This window comes from Calypte anna, chromosome 9 (genome assembly GCF_003957555.1).
Source record: "Calypte anna isolate BGI_N300 chromosome 9, bCalAnn1_v1.p, whole genome shotgun sequence".
Classification (NCBI taxonomy): domain Eukaryota; kingdom Metazoa; phylum Chordata; class Aves; order Apodiformes; family Trochilidae; genus Calypte; species Calypte anna.
The window spans coordinates 6,791,555-6,810,133 of NC_044255.1; the positions used below are offsets into that span (position 1 = coordinate 6,791,555).

At 35.9% G+C, this 18,579-nt stretch overlaps 1 protein-coding gene across 1 annotated transcript in view; it reads right to left on the minus strand.

Annotated features, from left to right (window-relative positions):
- Positions 1 to 18,579, minus strand: part of CLSTN2 (calsyntenin 2) — a 292,419-nt gene that overhangs the window by 19,846 nt on the left and 253,994 nt on the right. Inside the window, exon 10 of the mRNA XM_030456311.1 lies at positions 4,992 to 5,154. Within this exon, the coding sequence (XP_030312171.1) occupies positions 4,992 to 5,154 (163 nt within the window). The remainder of the gene's footprint in view (positions 1 to 4,991; positions 5,155 to 18,579) is intronic.

Here is an 18,579-nt window from a genome sequence, read left to right on the forward strand (position 1 = left end):
AAACAGAAATTACTTGGAAAACAGGACTTACAATAGCCTTCTGCTATCTTCACAATAACAAAGTTTGCCTTTTGACAGGCTTCCCCTGAACACCTTTGCCTGCACAATGTGACCAGTGTAACTACCCTGTGATGCTCCAGCACACTAGAATGGGTGACACTAATAGAAATAATGACTTAAAGTCATGGTAAACTAACAAATCATTCCTCTTCTGTAACTACTACTACAAACCATTTTTTTGAGGGGAAGATGATGAACACAAGTCTTTATCTTTCCAGAGAAAAGTGGAAAAAGTCTGTTTGCAGCCTGTGATACAAAAGATGATTAGACTACCAAATCATATAACTTGCTCTCTTCTGGCTGCCTTTGCCACAGAATATTTAGCAATAATGGGATCAGAGTGGGAAACTATAACCTTAATTTAATGGAAGAAATTTCTCATTCTGTAAAAGGGTCCATTTGCTATGTCCTCAGATAAACCGAATCAAAAATAACAGACCCAGAGGAGATATTAAAAGAGTAAGGTCTCAGAAAGTGCAGCTTCAGGGTAAGCTAACCTTAATTTGTATATATTGCCTAGAAGAATAAGGCAGGATTACAATACCTAAAAGGGAGACTACGAACTATTTTGTGGTCTATCAGGAAGTCTGATTCTATCCTTGCTGTGATGCAGATTTTTTTAAAGTGACCTGAGGAGTAATCATCTACCCCAAGAGGTGACAGAGAGTAATTCTATTCTCCTCAGAGACCATGGGTAATTCTACTTACTTGCTGCAGAACTATGTTCCCTCTTTATTGCTTGGAAAGCTCTCTAGAATCCTGAGTTGAAATGGCAAAGTTAGAGTTTATTACTGCTAGAGAAGAACAGAGTAGAAATGAGAGTCAAAGTTCAGCTTTCAGGAGCATTTTCCTACCCTGATGGACCATGTCTGCTTCTAACATCCATTAAGGGAGGTAGGGGCTCAGAGACACTGCCAGGGTTACACTTCCCACATGTTCTCTTTGGTCTTTCTGTTCTGGGCAGCATACATACATGGAAGTAATTTTTTTCCTTTAGCTACCGTTGAGAAAGGGTAAGTTTGCCTCAAAATTTCTTTTACCATTAGAGTCAGAAGAGCATTTTCAACCTAAACAACCCCACCTACATCAAAATGACAGAATCACACCCCTAACAGTCATCTAGGAGATGAGTGATGTGAACAAAAAGGCCTCTTAAAGAAGATGAAATAAAGTTATTGCCTTAACCCTAATATCTGCAGAGAAAGCTGGCAAACTTTACCTGGGTACATGAAAGCCTCATTTCAGGAAGGGCTGTACTAGCACTCCAAACTGTTCCTTTACACCCTCAATTAGTTCACTAAGAGTCTAGTTTGCTCAGTTTTGTAGCCAGTATGCCCCTTCTCCAGGCCTAGAGACACTGAAATCACAGATAAGAAATTAGGATTTACCATGCATGAAAACTGGCATTTTGTTGGAGGCAGGCTGCAACAAGTTAAGAAGTTTCTGTTCCTTGATGTCACTGCTCTTCAGTCACATGTAATGATCAACACAAACAGTTCAGCCAGGCTAAAGGTAATGCTTTAACTGCCAACCTCAAATAAGATACCCTCCATAAAGTATAGCAGTATTAAACATGAACTGTATAAAATAAATTTTAAAAAAAACAATAACTTTCTGCTAACCATTGTGATTGTACGCTAAATCAGTGAGGTAGCTCTGCCTAGATCTTCCCTTTAATGAGCTCCCTGAAGAAAGAACCAAGATTTTTAAATTAAAAAAGGAAGATGACATTACAATAATGTCCAGGACAGCTAATTTTAAATCAAGAAAATTCATACTAATAATGCCAGAACAAGACGTAAAAGGTTTTTTTATACAACTTTTCTCATGCCCAATGTGTCACTCAAGGTGGAAACTATCCCCAGGCTTGGCTACAGGTAATCAAATTACTTTCTGGGTTGCAGTAAACTTTACCCAGTGCCTAGTGGGCCCTAGGAAGGTTCTCTTCTATCATCTTTAAAGCCTGGCTCTTTGCTCTTTCAGCCTGTTTCACTCTCTGCTTGTTTCTAGGCTCCCATCCACACACTGAGCCCGACCTTCTGCTGCCTCCAATACCTTCTTGTCCCCTAGACAAGATCCTGCTCTTTAGGGAAAGGCTATTTTTGTCTCCTTCTTATGAGAGTGCTAGCACTCAGCTCACACAATTTAAAGAAAAAGTGCATAAAATCAGGAGCAAACAAATCAGACACTGCTAAGGCAAGGGTAAAGACATTTGGACATTACAACTGGAATACTTAAGTCAAAAAAAAAAAAACAAAAAAAGAAAACAAAACAAATGGTTTGATGAAAATGGCACAGTCAGCACATCACAGGGTAATCTCTCCTGAGAGATTGCATATTTAGTTTGTTTTCATGTTAGATTCAGGAGAACAGCACTGAACTTGAACTGCTTTTATATTTCACTTGAATGGCTGAAGGCTGAAATAAAAACAAGCCTAACTTTTCCTAATGACTGCTAGAAGCAAGGCTGTAAAAATCAGAAGAGAGTTACTCTGGTACTGAAATATTAATAATAGAAAAAGATTAGTCTCAATGAAAAGAATTCTCTTTCTGTGCCCAAGACTCTGGGCATGTGACTAAGGGTAAGAACCAGTGTAAGTGATGAAAAGACTAGGGCTGAAAGAGTCATTTGTCTCATAAGCAGGAGGATTCTCAGATTTCTAGGGAAATAACAGAAAAATTGCCACATTTGAAACCAGAACTGAAAATTATCATATATGCACAGGTCAGTCCTTCAGATGAGTAGTAGATTTCCTGTTAGCAGAGTAAATTAAAATTATTTTTGTTCTTGATGTTTTGCTCTGTCCTCTAAATACACTCTTCCTGCTCCCCACCAGTTCTTAAGCTGTCCCACTTGTAGATTTACTTTTTGATGTGAGCAAATAAGAACTGGTGAGGTAAGAAAAAGGAATGTTATTTCTTCTGGTTCATTTAGTTGTCTGAGTTGAGATTGACAAATGGATACTGTGGACTCAGAACTATAAAACGGTTTAGTAAAGACAGAAAAAAAAAAAAGTCTTATCCTTTCTGAAGGAATAGGTTAGAGCTTGTGTTCCTATTCTGCCAGTGCTTTGATGAAAAGGGAAGGAAAAACTCTGAGCAAACCTGAGTTATGAAACTCCTCATATCCTCTTACTAAGAACTCTCCCGAATAGCTTATTGCACCAAAATCACTGCATAATTTTACTGAAAAAAAAATTAAATTCTGTCAAATTGCTTGATAGATTCCGTTTTTCTTGAAATATATGGGTTCAGAAAACATTGTGAACTGAATAGATTGTTTTTGGATGTTGAGTAACTACAATTTGACAGACTGGAATGGAATGTTGAATGTTACCTATGAAGTGACTTCCCATACCATTCATTTGCAATAGTCTGATGTGGTTACAACAAGCATTTCAAAATACACGCTTTGCCAAAAGCAGTGTCTTAAAATCTTGTTTCATATATGCATTAAAACTGCACCTTTTGGCTGATGGAAAATTCATTTCTACTTTTGGTGAGCTCCAACTCTCACGCTATTAAAATAGTAATAATACAGTCTTGTAGTAAATAATGACAGCAGCAATAGGTAAAATTTCAGTAGTTTAAGTTGGGTGTTTTTCCAGAAAAAGAAGAATCTTATTCTAAATGGCCATTCACTAAACCATTAAGCAAATTATTCAAGACAAAGCTAAAAAAGTCTCTAAACACTTGCTATTTTCTATTTGTTTTGCAGCTTAAATACTAAATACAGTCTGTGGTCTAAATTTCTTGTGAGCCTGTGTGAAAATTTTACCTGAATTTTGTCTCTGTACAATTTGAGATAGAGACAAAATGCAAAGATTATTCTTACTGTTCTCATTTGCCTTGGAGGTATCTGAAACCTATGGATGCAGCACTGTACCAAAACTGGCATAGCTTTTGCTTATCCAGTGCATGTTCTAGGGAAGAAGTTACCACTCCACACTGCTCAAAACTTGTACCTGAATGATAATTAACTTGAGATTCAGGTGGGGGCTGAGGGGAGTGGGTTCCCACAAATATGGAGGCTTTTAGGAAAAAACCAAACCTAAAGATTGCACCAGAGCATGATAAAACACAATGCATGAATGAAATAAGCTAAGGTGTAGAAGTAATACAAATAATGTGTAAAACTATTTACGTAGATGAAGAAGAGGGAGGGTGACCTCCTTTGACCTGCTTACCCCACTGGCTTTCCCTTAGAATATTAACACTTTAGCATCAAATTAAATGTGTTCTGTTATGTATTTATCATCAATGAAAAATTCCAATACACCTAAAGATCATCCTATGGAGATGGAAGCCTCAACTCAAAAATACCAGTTAGACAAGAATCAGTCCATCCTTTTACAAATATATGGGATTAGTGTCATGCTGATGAGCTAGCTATCATAATACTTATCTCAGTAATCAATATTCAAAACTTATTGATCTTGTCTTCAGGATTAGTGTGGCTTTCTTTATTCTGCATGTTGTCATCAAAGTAAAGATTGGATCTTTACCCTCAGGTGTTCATAATTTAACATCTGGATCAACACAGGATCAGGCCATGAGTTGTGAAAGAAATTTGAGGCATATACCAAAAGGAGAGAGCTGGAGTTCTTTAGAGGACTATTTAGATAGTTTGTTTAAAGCTGAAGGACAGAGGAAACAATTAAAAGAAGTAGAGACAAAAGATAAAGAAGGCAATCCTTCACAATGAATACACAAACTGTATTCATCACTTCTTTAGATGACGGAAATGCAAAGTCTGTCAACATCCCATCCGTTTTATCCTTGGACTTGATTAATTATTAACTCTGGATTTACTTCTGATTTTATACCATCAACCTTCTAGTAATTTATTTACTAGGCAATCAGTGAGACAAATAAGATTGGCTTTGGTCTCAATTTGCAATTCTGCTCTCCCCTGTTTGCTGTCCCATTACCTTGCCAACACGCGCCGACTGTCAGCTGCATGGCTATGTGGGAAGGGTGGATTGGCCAGTCGTTGGTCACAAGGTAAGGTTCATAAGTTGTCCCATCCATGTACAATGTGACAACAGGAAACTCAACATTCACAACGTAGTAATGCCATTCTTTATCACAAATCTGAAAGACAGAAGAGAAAAATATAGATTAGCACTTATTGAATGTTTTTTATATCCCATACTTTAAAAAAATTCACTTCATAAAATATGTTTCCAGATTCCACTCACAGAAAAAAAAATAACATTACTGCAATTCACACACCACTAAAAATTAATGAAAGTTAAAAAAAAAAAAAAGGTTGATAAACACTTGTGGTATCATTGCAGAATATATTTGATAAGTAGAGGCATCCTAAACCACACTCTTTGAAATCAAGACAGGGACAAAATAGAAAGGTCTGGCAATTCGGTATTTACTCTGTATTTTTACATTTGTTAAGGTATTAGTTTCTTGATGTCTGCATCAACTTTTAAGAATACAAAGCTATAAGAGATGCATATTTGGGTTGTATTGGCACAGTTACTGGAGATCCCTATTAGCTTCAAATTAAGAATATACACAGCTACACTGAGTTATTATCAAATATATAATTTAATTGTCATTATTAACTTATTGTATTAGTACTTAAAATGTCCTTTGCAATGAATCAGTAACTCCACAGTGCTAGAATGACTTCTGTTGTGTTCTGTATACACACAGATGGACAATTAGTCTATGTATCTACCTGATTTAGGCAGGAAACTCAAATCTCCATCTTTGAGCCTTAGACTTTTTTGCCAGATATGTGGCAAAATGAGGACCTACGTGGTTTCAGTGATACACATCAGCTTTGAAAAGCACCAGCCACAGTAACAACACACTTGCAAGATTACATTACCAGTGTCAAATCTCAGATGAATTTCTGAGTCACACAACCAGGGATTACTATCAGATGGTCAAATTCACCTTTAGTTCAGGCAGAAGACTAGTGTGTAAATATCAGTGGCTGCCCAGCTCTTTTTTTCCTTTATTGGAGCTTTCAGATTTAAAAGTTCAAAGGAATAAATCACAACAAATTGCTAAGATGGGTGGGCTGTTTTTAGAAATAAGCAATAGCAACAATCATGCTACTTTCAATTCTGTGGAGATGCTTGTTTTGATGTATCAGGAAATGGAAGTGCAGATATCCTTGCAGTTTCATAAAGGCAAGCAGAAAAGTGATGTTTAAACATAATGCTTTGTCCTTGGCCAGGTTAAGTGCTATCTGTTGCAGTATCTGCCCTGTGAAAGCAAAAGCTAATGTTTTGTTGCAGAAGACATTTCAACAGGAACTTAATCACTTCTATTTCAAACGGATACATTTATTACTGCAGACATCATAGCTCCACAGCAAGAGATAAATGCAGCAAGGGGCTGCTGGAGCCTTCCTTTTGTAAGCAGTAGACAGCACAAATATTTTCTGAAGGTTAAATGAACCAAAACCAAAATTGAAAGTAAGTAAACTGGAAGACTGAAAACTTTATAGAGAAAACAACAATCACAAATAGTTCTATGCAGTCCTCCCTTTCAGGGAAAAACAGCTTGCCAAATTTCCTGACCTGATCAGTAGACAGTGAAGCATCCCAGCTGCATGTATCAGACATTTTATATAATAGTGTGCCTGAGTCTGAGAGGCCTTGCATGACAAAAACTACAGGTGTTAATACCTGACAGTTTCCAGACAACTATTCCAGAGTATTTGTTTTGCTGCCTTCAACTGCATCACATGGGATATCCCGAATGCTGCTAAATGAGTGAGCAATCCTTCCACTATTTAACCAAAGCAAGAGCACTTTAATAAAGCAAACCCACATTCACACAGGGATTCAAAGCACATAGAATTCAAGCAGATAGAATGCTAATATCTCTGCTTGCAAGGAAGTCAGGTGTACAGCTAGGATTATAAATTGCATATTTTCATACAGTAGCATAATAGAAAATTAGTCATGATTAGCATGTCACTGTTTCTGTACAAAAATGACCTCTCCAATGGTTATGCATGTCTAGAAAATGCAGAGTCTACAGAAGGTGAGGGTGACACTGATTCCACCAATAGAGAGCTGCAGTGTATCACATCTTCATCAAGAGGTTGAATTACTATCATGCTTATTAATTAATAATTAATACTACTAATCATTGTGATGCTTTTATGAACAGCAGCACTTTCTCTTTGGATGCATTTTTACTGTATTTATAAATCTAAAAGTCCTTCAGCAAGCAAACCATTTACCTGAAATGCTTTGTGTGCTCCTGTACAGAACATTTACAGGGCTTATACATAAATGTTAACAATGGAATGGTTCCTTTATTTGCAAGCACACCTCGATACAGCTGGTGGAGGTCACCACTGGGAAAAATTTGCAAAGATGCAGAGACAACCCAGGTGCTGCATTTTTATTTTACTTGGCTAAAGAAGACAACAAATGCAGGGAGTCTGCCTTTGATCTTATGCTTAAAGGCACTCGCACTCCCTGCTCGGTTACAGCACCCGGATCAAACCCTCTGCTGAGAGCAGCCACATGCTTTACACATCTGCTTCAAAGCATGGTCCCCATCACCCCTCTTCAGAGTACAGAACACAGATGATATTTGGATGGATAAAGGCATGTTTTTTGAGTTTAAAAAATACCACGTTTCTTTCCATCTCCAAAATAATCCTTTCTGAAAGAGCTTTGTAAAAATTTACAGATTTTGGCATTATTCTTTTCTATTGAGGATACTAAATAGGTGCTTAAGTGGTTCCAATATATTCTGATATATCAAATTATTTTTATTATATATTTTGAATTCTACTTTCATAGTACTGAAAGTACTGCACTGCATATAAATGGGGAGCTCAAAGGCTCTTTCCAAATTAAAGGTTCTGAAAGGCAGTTTCACTACGCCTTGAACAGGGACTTAAGGAATAGTGCCACTGTAAGAAAGCAAGCCTAAAAAAGATATTAATTTGGAAACGTTTGGCAGGGGATTTGAAGGAAAACTAAAAAGTTGCATATATTTGTATTTTTTAAAATGAAAATGTATATTTATATATGCAAAATAAAAGTAAATTTTTAAAGAGTTTTAGGCACTCTAGTTATTATGCACAAGACTGATGCATTTTGCATTACAGCAATCCAAAGGTGAGCATAGAAAAAGGCTTTCTCCTGTCCATGTGGGTGTTTATAACTTGTCTCTGATGAATGAGAACTCTGAAGACATTGGTGAATGAGCTTTAATCTGTTACTTTAAAAAAGTAATTTTGTATCTTAATTGTTTTCTCATTGCCAGTTCTCAACTACAGACTTCTACAATTAAAGAAAAAAAAAAAAAGAATATAACTTAGGGCATTGTTTTGCGATAACTGCTACTTTCAAGTTCTTCTAATATATCTTTTCTTTAAATTTCTGCAGCTGAGCTACCTGCAAAAGCTGATTGTGATACAGGGAAAAAATCAATGTTGACTGTTTATCTCTTTCTTTTTGTTTTTCAGCACCTTATATTTTTTTCCATTTTTCTGTTCTTTATCCTATCACCATCAAGAACTAAGGATATACTGCTAAAAATGTCTTAGTGTAAACTGCAGTTATGTAATTCAGTATGGAGATATTCAGTATTCAGGATTTGCTCACTTGATTGGATAGTTTTATGCAGGTTTTATAGTAAAAATTTGTGCTTCTGAGAATCAACAGATATGCACTTCAAATTGATATCGTGCTACAATATCATTTACCACTGTATTAATTTTGGAACAGAGCTACTGAAATTAAAAAGAAGTAAAGTGCAAACACAGACTAATAAAATTCACACATTAATATAAATTATGTCTTGTAGTCCCCAGTATCTCCACCTCTTCAGAAAGCTTTAAATAAAGCTCTAAAATATTCATACTATGTTTTGATTGTTTGTTTGTGGTTTTTGTGCTTTGTTTTTTTTTTTAATCTCTCTTTTTGGGTTTTCCTTTCTACATTTATCCTTTAGCACCTCTCTCACATTTTTTTTCCTGATGGTAAATCAATAAGCTTTGCCTCTGAAGTGACAACAGAGAAAGTATGCAATAATTAAGGCAGGCCAGGGAAAAAATATATATATACTGTATATGGATAAAGAGGAATCAATATGCTACCACCAGCTAAATTAACAGGTGATACATTGAAAAGCACCACCACAATCTGCAAGGTTAGTGTTTTTTCCATAAAAATACTCTTGCAAACTTAACCTCCACATAAAGCTTGTAGTTTGAACCTTAGCCTGTGTAGTCCTGCTCCAATTTGATCACAGTCTGAGCAAGTTCCTGAATTTTTCCATCTTGTGGGAAGTTCCAGCTGGTGGCAGGCAGTGAAGGGAAAAACCAAACCAGGCAGGTTGCTTTGCTGTAAACCAGTGCTTTTATGCTTGCAAGACCAGAGCATCAACACTCTTGCAATTGTTAGCTGTAGTCCTTGTTAGATGGAGGAATTTATACTCCTTTTGTGAGAAATGTTTTCCATAACTACTATCTGTATCAGAACTTGGATGTCTCCAGTACATATGCTGATGTTATATGAAGCTTCATATAGGGGCAGAGAATTCAGAACATCAAATAAGCATCCTTCTATATTTTTATTTTAAATTTATTCCTTTTAAAACTAGCTTTTAAGGACCATAAAGCAGCTCACCTTCTGATATAGTATTTTACTGCCATGTAATTCTGCAGTTGTAAAGGAATGTGTATGGATCAGTCTTAAAGTAAAGGAGAGTGAACACAGTGCAAATTAAGGCCTTCTTTCTCTAACCTCAACTAAGTATTACAAGAACCTTAACCACACAAGGAAGCAAAAGACAGACTTCCCTCCTTGCTCTTCATCCAACTCTTAAGCAAATTATTGCCTCCTCAAAGGACTTCCAGTGAGGAAAATGGAAACACATCTTGTATTCCCTACCTCTGGTTTCATGCATAAAAGGAAGAGAAACCTCTTGGGAAAATGTTAAGGTGGGTCAGAGCCACAGAATTTCACTCTCAAGGCTGGACTGGTAGAGCAGCAAGTCCCAGATCCTAACTGAGGTACCATTTACCTGCCTATTAACAGAAAATACAAAATCTTGATAACAATGATCCTAAAACTCTCTTCTGGTGTTGCTACTTTGACATATGATTTAGGAAGCTACAGAGAGCAGAAGACATTTTCCATGAGAAGATATTTTGAAACATAGGAACTAGAGGTGAAGAATTGTGAGGACCCTATAATCACACTAATTGAAAAGATAATGCAGTTTAATGTAAACTTATGTTTTGTGTGCCTTACAAAACAGTTATTTCAATGCAAACTGTTCAGTACAATGTAATGAGTATAAATATAATGGATTTTCTTATGCCCCTTGCTTAACTAAATGCTGGATGCAAATAAGTATGCATCTTATCACAGTTCCTCCCAATTGGTATTTTCAACTGTTTATAGTGTAGTCTGTATTTTTTTCTTCTGCTTAATGTTTATATAATTTAAACATTTACTTTCATTTAAAAAGCCAAATTTTCAGAGACTGTGTATGAAAATGCTGTAAGATTTGTTTGATATTGTTAAGAAAATTAGGGTAGAATATGTTATTAGAATAACATTAGATTATTAGAATTTTAGAATATTCTAAATTAGAATTAGAATATTCTATGTTATTAGAATAACTTGAGTTCTGATATGTATTCTGCAGTACAGTTTACTTAAAAAGTCAAACAGTAATGGGAATATCCATTATATCATTCAGCAAATTTGGTGAGGGAAGTACCATCTTTTAATCATTTTTTTTCTCTTGAGACATTACCCCAGGAATACCAATTTGTCCAAAACTAATCTTGAGAAGTACATTTACATAGCATGTTTGGGAAGTGTACTTCTCTATAGCTACTGTTGTTCCCATAGGAAACGCCTTGTTGGATTTTATCAAGAATTCTGTTTACCTTGTAGTGACAAATAAAAGCAAACCTTTTTCTCTTTCCTCCACCTTTTCCCCTCCAGGTAAATTCAAATGAATACAGGAGCAAGAGCAAGCACCTAGAAGAGGTAAGTGTATTTAGTGCCAGACTTGCAGATGTAAGACATGTTCTGATCTTTGATTTTCCTGACATAAAAAAATGGATCCCACAGAGCTCTGTAGTGTTTGTTTTTACCTTTTTATTTTGAGATTGAGTGACACAGCAAATGTCTTTTATCTCAAAGAAGAGGGTGAACAAAGACTCTGCAGTCACTTGTGGCAACTGGGGCAAATGTTTGTTACTGTGGGTTAGTTTTAATCTGATTTCTCTATGATTGTCAGCTTTAAATCTCTAAAGCTCTAAAGATCTATATAGATCTGACTCTGAGTTTTCCAAGATGTACTACCTGGTTCTAAACTACCTGCCCCATATGCTAGAGAGAGGATGTTAATTGCAGCAGTGACCTCTTTGCTAAATAGATTCTCTTTCTCTCCCTTGTCCTGCTGGCATTCTGCCAGGCAGAGTAGATCACAGCCTTTCACTACACCATTCTGTGCCCTCTTTTTTAATCACAGTATCCACTCTCTTACTCCATCATTTAATAAAGCCAACTTTATTCCAACCACATATGACACTTGAGTCATCTGCAAACCAACCTTCAGCATAAAAACTGAAAGGAATGTAAAAATGTAATGATAAAACCTTATCCAATTAACTGTAGAAAAAGAGAGGAGGGGGAAAATAATAAAAGACATCTTATAGCTTCTCATTTTGCAGCTCCCTGATAAGATCTCCCATGATATTACTGCTGGACCTGCTCCATCAGAAACCATTCTATTTTCAAATGTCTCTGGCTGTGCACCAGGAGAGATTCTTTTCCAGTCTTACTCTTAGAAGAGGATGTACTGCTCTGTACCAAACCTCAAGACTTTCACATTAACGTAAGCTTGAGAGATGATTCAGTGGAGAATGATATCTTAAAAACAATTCACTTGTTCCATACTTCCTTTTTCTTCTAACTTTTAGTTGTTGTACATGTATTAGATTATCATATATATATATGAATCTCCATATACATAACCTAAAGTGAAACTGATTTGAAAACAGATCTGAAGAACAGTTATGGACTTCCAATGTTTTAAATAACAAGGAAATTTTTTCAAAATATCAATGTGGTATAATCACTAAAATGAATAAGCCTCAGAGAGCTCTTATCAATATATTTTCTTAGACCAATTTGCACCCAAAGACATATAAAGAGTTTTCAGAAATGAAGTATTTAATATCTGACTTGGACAAATTGCAACTAAACTACAGATGTGAAACACAGATTGCAGAAAACTGATAACTATTAATAATACTATTAAATAAAACTATTATTCATACCAATATTCAATACTACTAAATAAAACCATTATTCATATTCCTTCAGCTACCTAATAACAAAGACTTGGTAGGTAATATAAGATAAAATAATTTCTATAAAATATTATAATGATCCTATTGAGAAATATTCATGGGATTAGGAAGTAACATGTTTATAATTGTCTATCAGTAAGGAATTTTTTCCTGAACATTAAACTGTCTCTCTCTCTGACCCTCTTTCCTTTAAATAAATAAGCCTTGTGAGTAAGAATTGAACATGGTGCTTGGAATTGGGCCCGCCCTCTTTCCAGGCCTTCTAGGAGGAGTGACAGCCTTCAAATGAGAGGATATAACAAGTGCAGCTGAGTGGCACCCTGTTTCAGAAGCAAAGTCAGAAAATGATGCCCAGTGAAGGAGGCAGCACTGATTTCAGCAGAAGTTAGAAAGCCAGGAGGTATGTAGAACAGCTAAATGAGCATTTAGCAACATTCCCTACTGTTATTTAAATAATATTAGAAAAATAGGTTTCAATTTTAGCTGCTCTTTGTTCTTGTAATTCTCATTACCTTTGACAGAAAGCTTTTCTGAGCAGTGACTCATATTGCTAGTGTTATTTTACTTTTTCCTTTTTTTACTTCCCCTATTTCTATTAATTAACACCACTTGATCATGAACCAACAAGAGGAACTAACTTACTCTGATGTAAGGTCAAACAGCACTCAGTAGTCCAACCGTTTGTCAGAATTAGTGATCTCAAGGGAGTACTAGATAAGGAAAAAGAGTCTACTGGGTATTAGAAACTGTTCATTGTACAAATAATTACCAGTCATCAGACTTGCTTGCCATTTTTATAAAATATTTCTTCAGAAGAAGCTAAAAATGTGTTCATTAGGACAAATATAACTCTTATGCAATTCTATGTGCATTCTACACAGACGTATTCCCAAATCAAAATAACACACATAGTAGAAAACTAAAACTAAAGAACCCACAGGAAATGCTCAGGATTCATGCTGCACATCAGTATCATAACAAGCTGTGAGTTCAAGCTTAATTTTGTAGCATAACTATGCCTGCTGGCTTTTCCTTCAGACTAGTTTTCCAAATATGCAGCATGCATTTGAGGCTTATACAGAACCCAGCTGAAATTTTATGCCTGATACCTAAACACCTAAAACTTACCTTGTGTTATCCCTAAAATATTATTAGGAATAATATTTTCATATAGGTTGAAGCCGAAACTGTGTTAATCATACATTCTTACATCTCTCTAAAAAGCGTGTGTAACCACAATTGAAAAGAATTGTGGCCTTTTGAGCAAACTGTTTTCAAAGATTGTTTAAACCTTTTGGTCTATGAATTTATTCCATCTCAATATAGCATATGTAGAATCCTGCTTTCTTTCACTCCTGAGTCCCTCATTGTTCATCTTTGAATCTTATCTGAATTTAAACCACTTTCTCTGATTTCTGGGATCTTCCTTCTGCTCATTTGATATGTGCAGGGATTCTGCCTGTTAGATATTTTTATGAAGAAATTGCAGTGAGGCTTCTTACTCTTCTGAGGGCTCAGTAATAAGCATGGTCTGCAAATGGACTTCTGATTATAAATTAAATGAAATATAGATTTAACTAGCCTCCTGAAATGTACCCTTAGCTAGAAAACATAGGAAATAATTTTCAGAACGCTAATAATAACTTTTTAGAAAAGCACTATGAGTGCTAATGCAAAATAAGCCCTCCTATCCTTTGCAATTACTTTTCAAATCTTAATATACTGGCTTTTTTCAGCTTGCTTTTTAAAAACCTGACTAAAATACATTTATTATGGAATATTAACTCAAATGTTAAAGGTCCTATACTTAAGTGAGTCATCTTGAGCTGAGAAGCCTGAACACTCCTGAGTATTCAATTACGGAGCAATTTTTTCTCTCTGAGCATAAGGAGGTTGGCACTAACAAAAAGAAGGCTGTCGCTATTCAAAACAGGATGACATATCCTTCCCTTGCTGTTAAAGTCTGGACAAATATAATGCTTGTTTCAGTCAGTTATTTAGACATGTTATGAAGGTAGAGTGTGATTAATGCAAACTAGGCTCTAGAGACAAAGCAGACCTGATAGTTGTTGCTTGTTTGCTTTTGAAGAGAAACACCTGGGCTCAGTTCTGAAAACTGGATTCTGAAGAGTCCTCCTCTCTCCTCCTCCTTCTCAAACATTCCCACCTACACTCATCACTCACTTTGTTAGGCCAAAGCACAAGACTCCCCTGATCTAGTCAAGTCCCACAGCTATGTGCTATTTTTCTTTTCATGAAATAAACATCAGTTTTCACTTACCACCTGGAAAATTCCAGGATCTCTGGGTTGGGTAGCCTGCACACAGAAGAAAAACCAGCAGAATGCTCCCCTGGGCTGAGTGCCTCTAATGCTGAAAATGGTACTGCTGGCTCTTTGAAGGCTTCCCATCTCCTGGCACATCCCTCTTCAAAGGCTTGCTACCCCTGAAGGAAGCACTGACACTGCTTGCAAGGGTTGCTTTAAACGTACTCAGTAAAGGAAGGCAGAGCTGACACAGGCATTAAATGCCCTCTCACGATTCCCACATTTTGAGAAAGGTGATCTACTTGAAGGATATTTGCTGTGTTGAAGGTGCACAGTGCAAATCAGAGATAAAAGAATTCCTGCTCTTACACAGCTCTCACATGAAACTGAGAGGATATCTCCACAGAATCACTGCTATTTGTATGGGAGCCCACTACTGTGATGATTTTGATTACTGCTGAGCCCTAAGATGGAAATAGCTATACCTGCAGAAAGATACATAGGAAATAGACACTCCTTCCCCATACAGATTAGAGCTGCATTTACTTCAGTTCCAGCAGGTAATTAGGACATAATGCAGAGAAAAGCAAATGCTGCTTTGTTTTTATTTCAGATAAAAGATGGCAATGAGTCATATTTGGCTACCTTAATAATTTTTGTAAATCAAAGAATGGTTGTATATGTGTGCTTCTGTATTTATATTCAAAGATAAGTCAGGAATTATACAACCCAAATATTATGCATAGTCTTTTTACTGAAATGATAACTGCTGGGCCTTAATTACATAGCTGGCATTTTGCAGACAGGCTGATTATATGTTATATACTGTACAGAAGTAATTAGTTATCATCTATATTTGTCACTTTGCCAGAGAATGCTGTTCTTTAGTCAGTATATGCCTCTCTTCAGTACAAATCAAAATCATGTTCTTAGTGCTTTTATGGGAGGAAACAAGTCAGCACTGCGGGTTTGCATCCCCGAGTAGTTCTGGATTGACTTAAGAGACATGAAACAAATAGACTGTGGGAAGAAATCTTGAGTATCAGTGCTGAGCATCAGTGCTGAGTATCAGTATGAGTATCAGTGTTGCTCAAACCCTAGAAGTTTTACAGATAACATTAATGTAACTATCTAAAAGTTCAAATATTTATTTACAGTTTGCTTGCTGCTATTTTCACTGTGAAGCACTGTTTTGATGACTGGAAAATGGCTGCTGGACTACAGACATCTTCCTAAAATAAAATAATTCTTGCCTGAAGTGGGATAACTGGTTGTTCAGTAAAAAAAAGAACACTGAAAAATATGCCATTTTATCTTTGCCCAAATGTGGAAAGAATGGTTCAAGTGTTTTCAAAAGTGTGTATTACTTTTTTAAGGAAAAAAGAAGGTAAAATCTGAATATTGAGAACAAAAGGTTCAGTATGCTCCCCTGAAGTATATTATAATAGACACAAACCAACTCATACAGAACTCTTACAAAAGCAGATTTTTCCTTTTAACATCGCTAGAACTTTTGATGGGGCCAGAAGGTAATTTACAATGAAAACCCTGTCCCTCACAGCTGAATTGTAAAAATAAAATTTCCCTTAAAATGAAACTACCCATCTGATACTGTTTTTTAAAAAAATCACTTTTTCAATACCAAAAGGAAACAAGGTCTTATTTATCTACAGTTTCATTCCTTCTCATTTAGCTCTGATTCTGCTGATAGCAACTCCGCAATTAAGAGAGGGAATAGCACACATTAAGGGATTCTGTTTGCCTCAGGTATCTCAGCAGTATCATTTGCTTTTCCCAAAATGATCTGAAGTGATTGAGATAAAAAATATTTTTTTATTTGAAAACAAAGCACAGACATGTGTGCTGCTGTATAGCAGCATCAACCTCTCTCTTTTACCTGTACTCAGTTTTCTCCTTCTTCCTATTTCTAGTCATCCTTTTCCTCCTTTGTCTTGTCAGCTGATACCCCTGCAACTTCCAGTAGTTACTTCACTTTTATATTTTCATAGCAAGAACTAAAGCTCTGTCTGTATTTCTCACTTGTACAATTCAATGATCCTCATATTCAACATATCCTGTTGCTTCATTGCTTCTTTTCTCCCTACCAATACTCTCAGATGAGACCCAGGAGCCAGCTTTATGCTGTTTGAAAGGTCTTACTCCTCATGAAGAGATTTAGATCAAATCTGCATTGCTTTACTTGTAAAGTAATCATCAGTTCATGATCAACAACACCATTTTGGTGTTGAATGCTACATTCAAGGACTGGAAATCACTTGTGCCCTATTCAAATATAGCTCGCTAAACCCAATAATTAATTTATAAATGAAATCAGGTGCACATAGGAATAAGGAAAGAAAAAAACCCAACACTATGAAGTGATCACACAGTAATAAGCATTTCTCAGACTACATATTAAAAGGAAGTATGAGCATGCAGAGGTAAGCCAAATCAGCAGTACAACTAGGTCAGGCCAATAATTCTTCTGTGTAGCATAATATAAACATACATCTTATGAATCAAAATACCCCCCAAAATTCCAATTGCTATTAAAATCATGATACCCATAAATGATTATAAAGGTAGATAATGCCAAAAGGTAAGTGGAAACAAACAATTTATCCCTAGATACAGGAGTACTGTCATTCTCTATATACTACAGCCTATATACAGGTATTAAAATTGGGAATTTTGCATTCATGAGACAAATTGTACCACCTTTTCCTTCTAAACAATATGAGAGAGATCAGGTCTGGATTTATGTATGTACAGCATGATGTATAGGTAGATTACACTCAGCATCTGAAGAATATTTGAAATATTAATGAATGATACCCATGAATCATTACAGTACTATCTTGGGTTTTATTTGCCCAAGGCAAGTGATTGGTTTATTATTAATACCCACTGCAGCACCACCAAGCCTAAGCAACTTTATACTATTGTACAGGATATATGACAACTCTTTTTTTTTTTTTTTCTGAAGCCTAAATTCTATGTTGGGAATATAAATCATGTAGGGTGGCTGAGTTTTTAGATAATTTTGTACAGAAAACTTTATAGGAATAAAGTTCAAATAAAAATGGCTCCCTTTCCATTTTACTCAGAGAAGAAGGAGGCTTACAGATGTTAATGGGTGGTGGATAAAGCCATTACTATAAGACTGTTCTTTTAAAAAAATATTCCCAGGTTTGCCTTTCATTAAAAATATAACTTAAAATCACAAGATTACATGTGAAATAGACTATTTTCATAGGTTACCATATATCTCTTGTCTATCTGTACCTGGATATGTGTAGAGATCTGAATCTCCTTTTGAGATTTCTTTTTTCTTTAGCATTTACTCTTACTCTTGAATATGACAAAGCATCTCCTGAATCATAAGATTTAAGTACTTTTTTTCATTTAACACTTTTTATGCTCTCATATTTTATCTCTACAAGAAAAGACTCTGAAGCTGCTGAAAGGGCTTGCATCAAGTGTTTCCTGATGATGACTAAACATATCTGAAGAGTGTGAAGACAAGATGCCCTTAGTGTGAGAAATCATATTTACACTCTGTCATACCAAAATCACAGCTGAAAGCATAGCTAATTCATTATCAGAGAAAAGGCAATTCTCTGGGGCAACCAACTATCACAAAGTGAATTTATGAGAGCACCAAGCAGTGTGTGGCTGAGTGCTCCCCACAAATGCACAGCAAACTCACACCCACCCACCCATAGGAGCTGTTAATTTGTACATAGCACTCCCACTGCCTAATAGTTAAGAGGACAGCATCACTGACTGTACAAACTAGTAATATTCTTTACATTTAGAGTACAGCATATTGAAAAAAAATATAGAAAAGCAAGATTTGCATTTCTTCTGGCTATTTAGAAAGGCTTGATTGAGTTCTGATTTTCTATTTGAATTG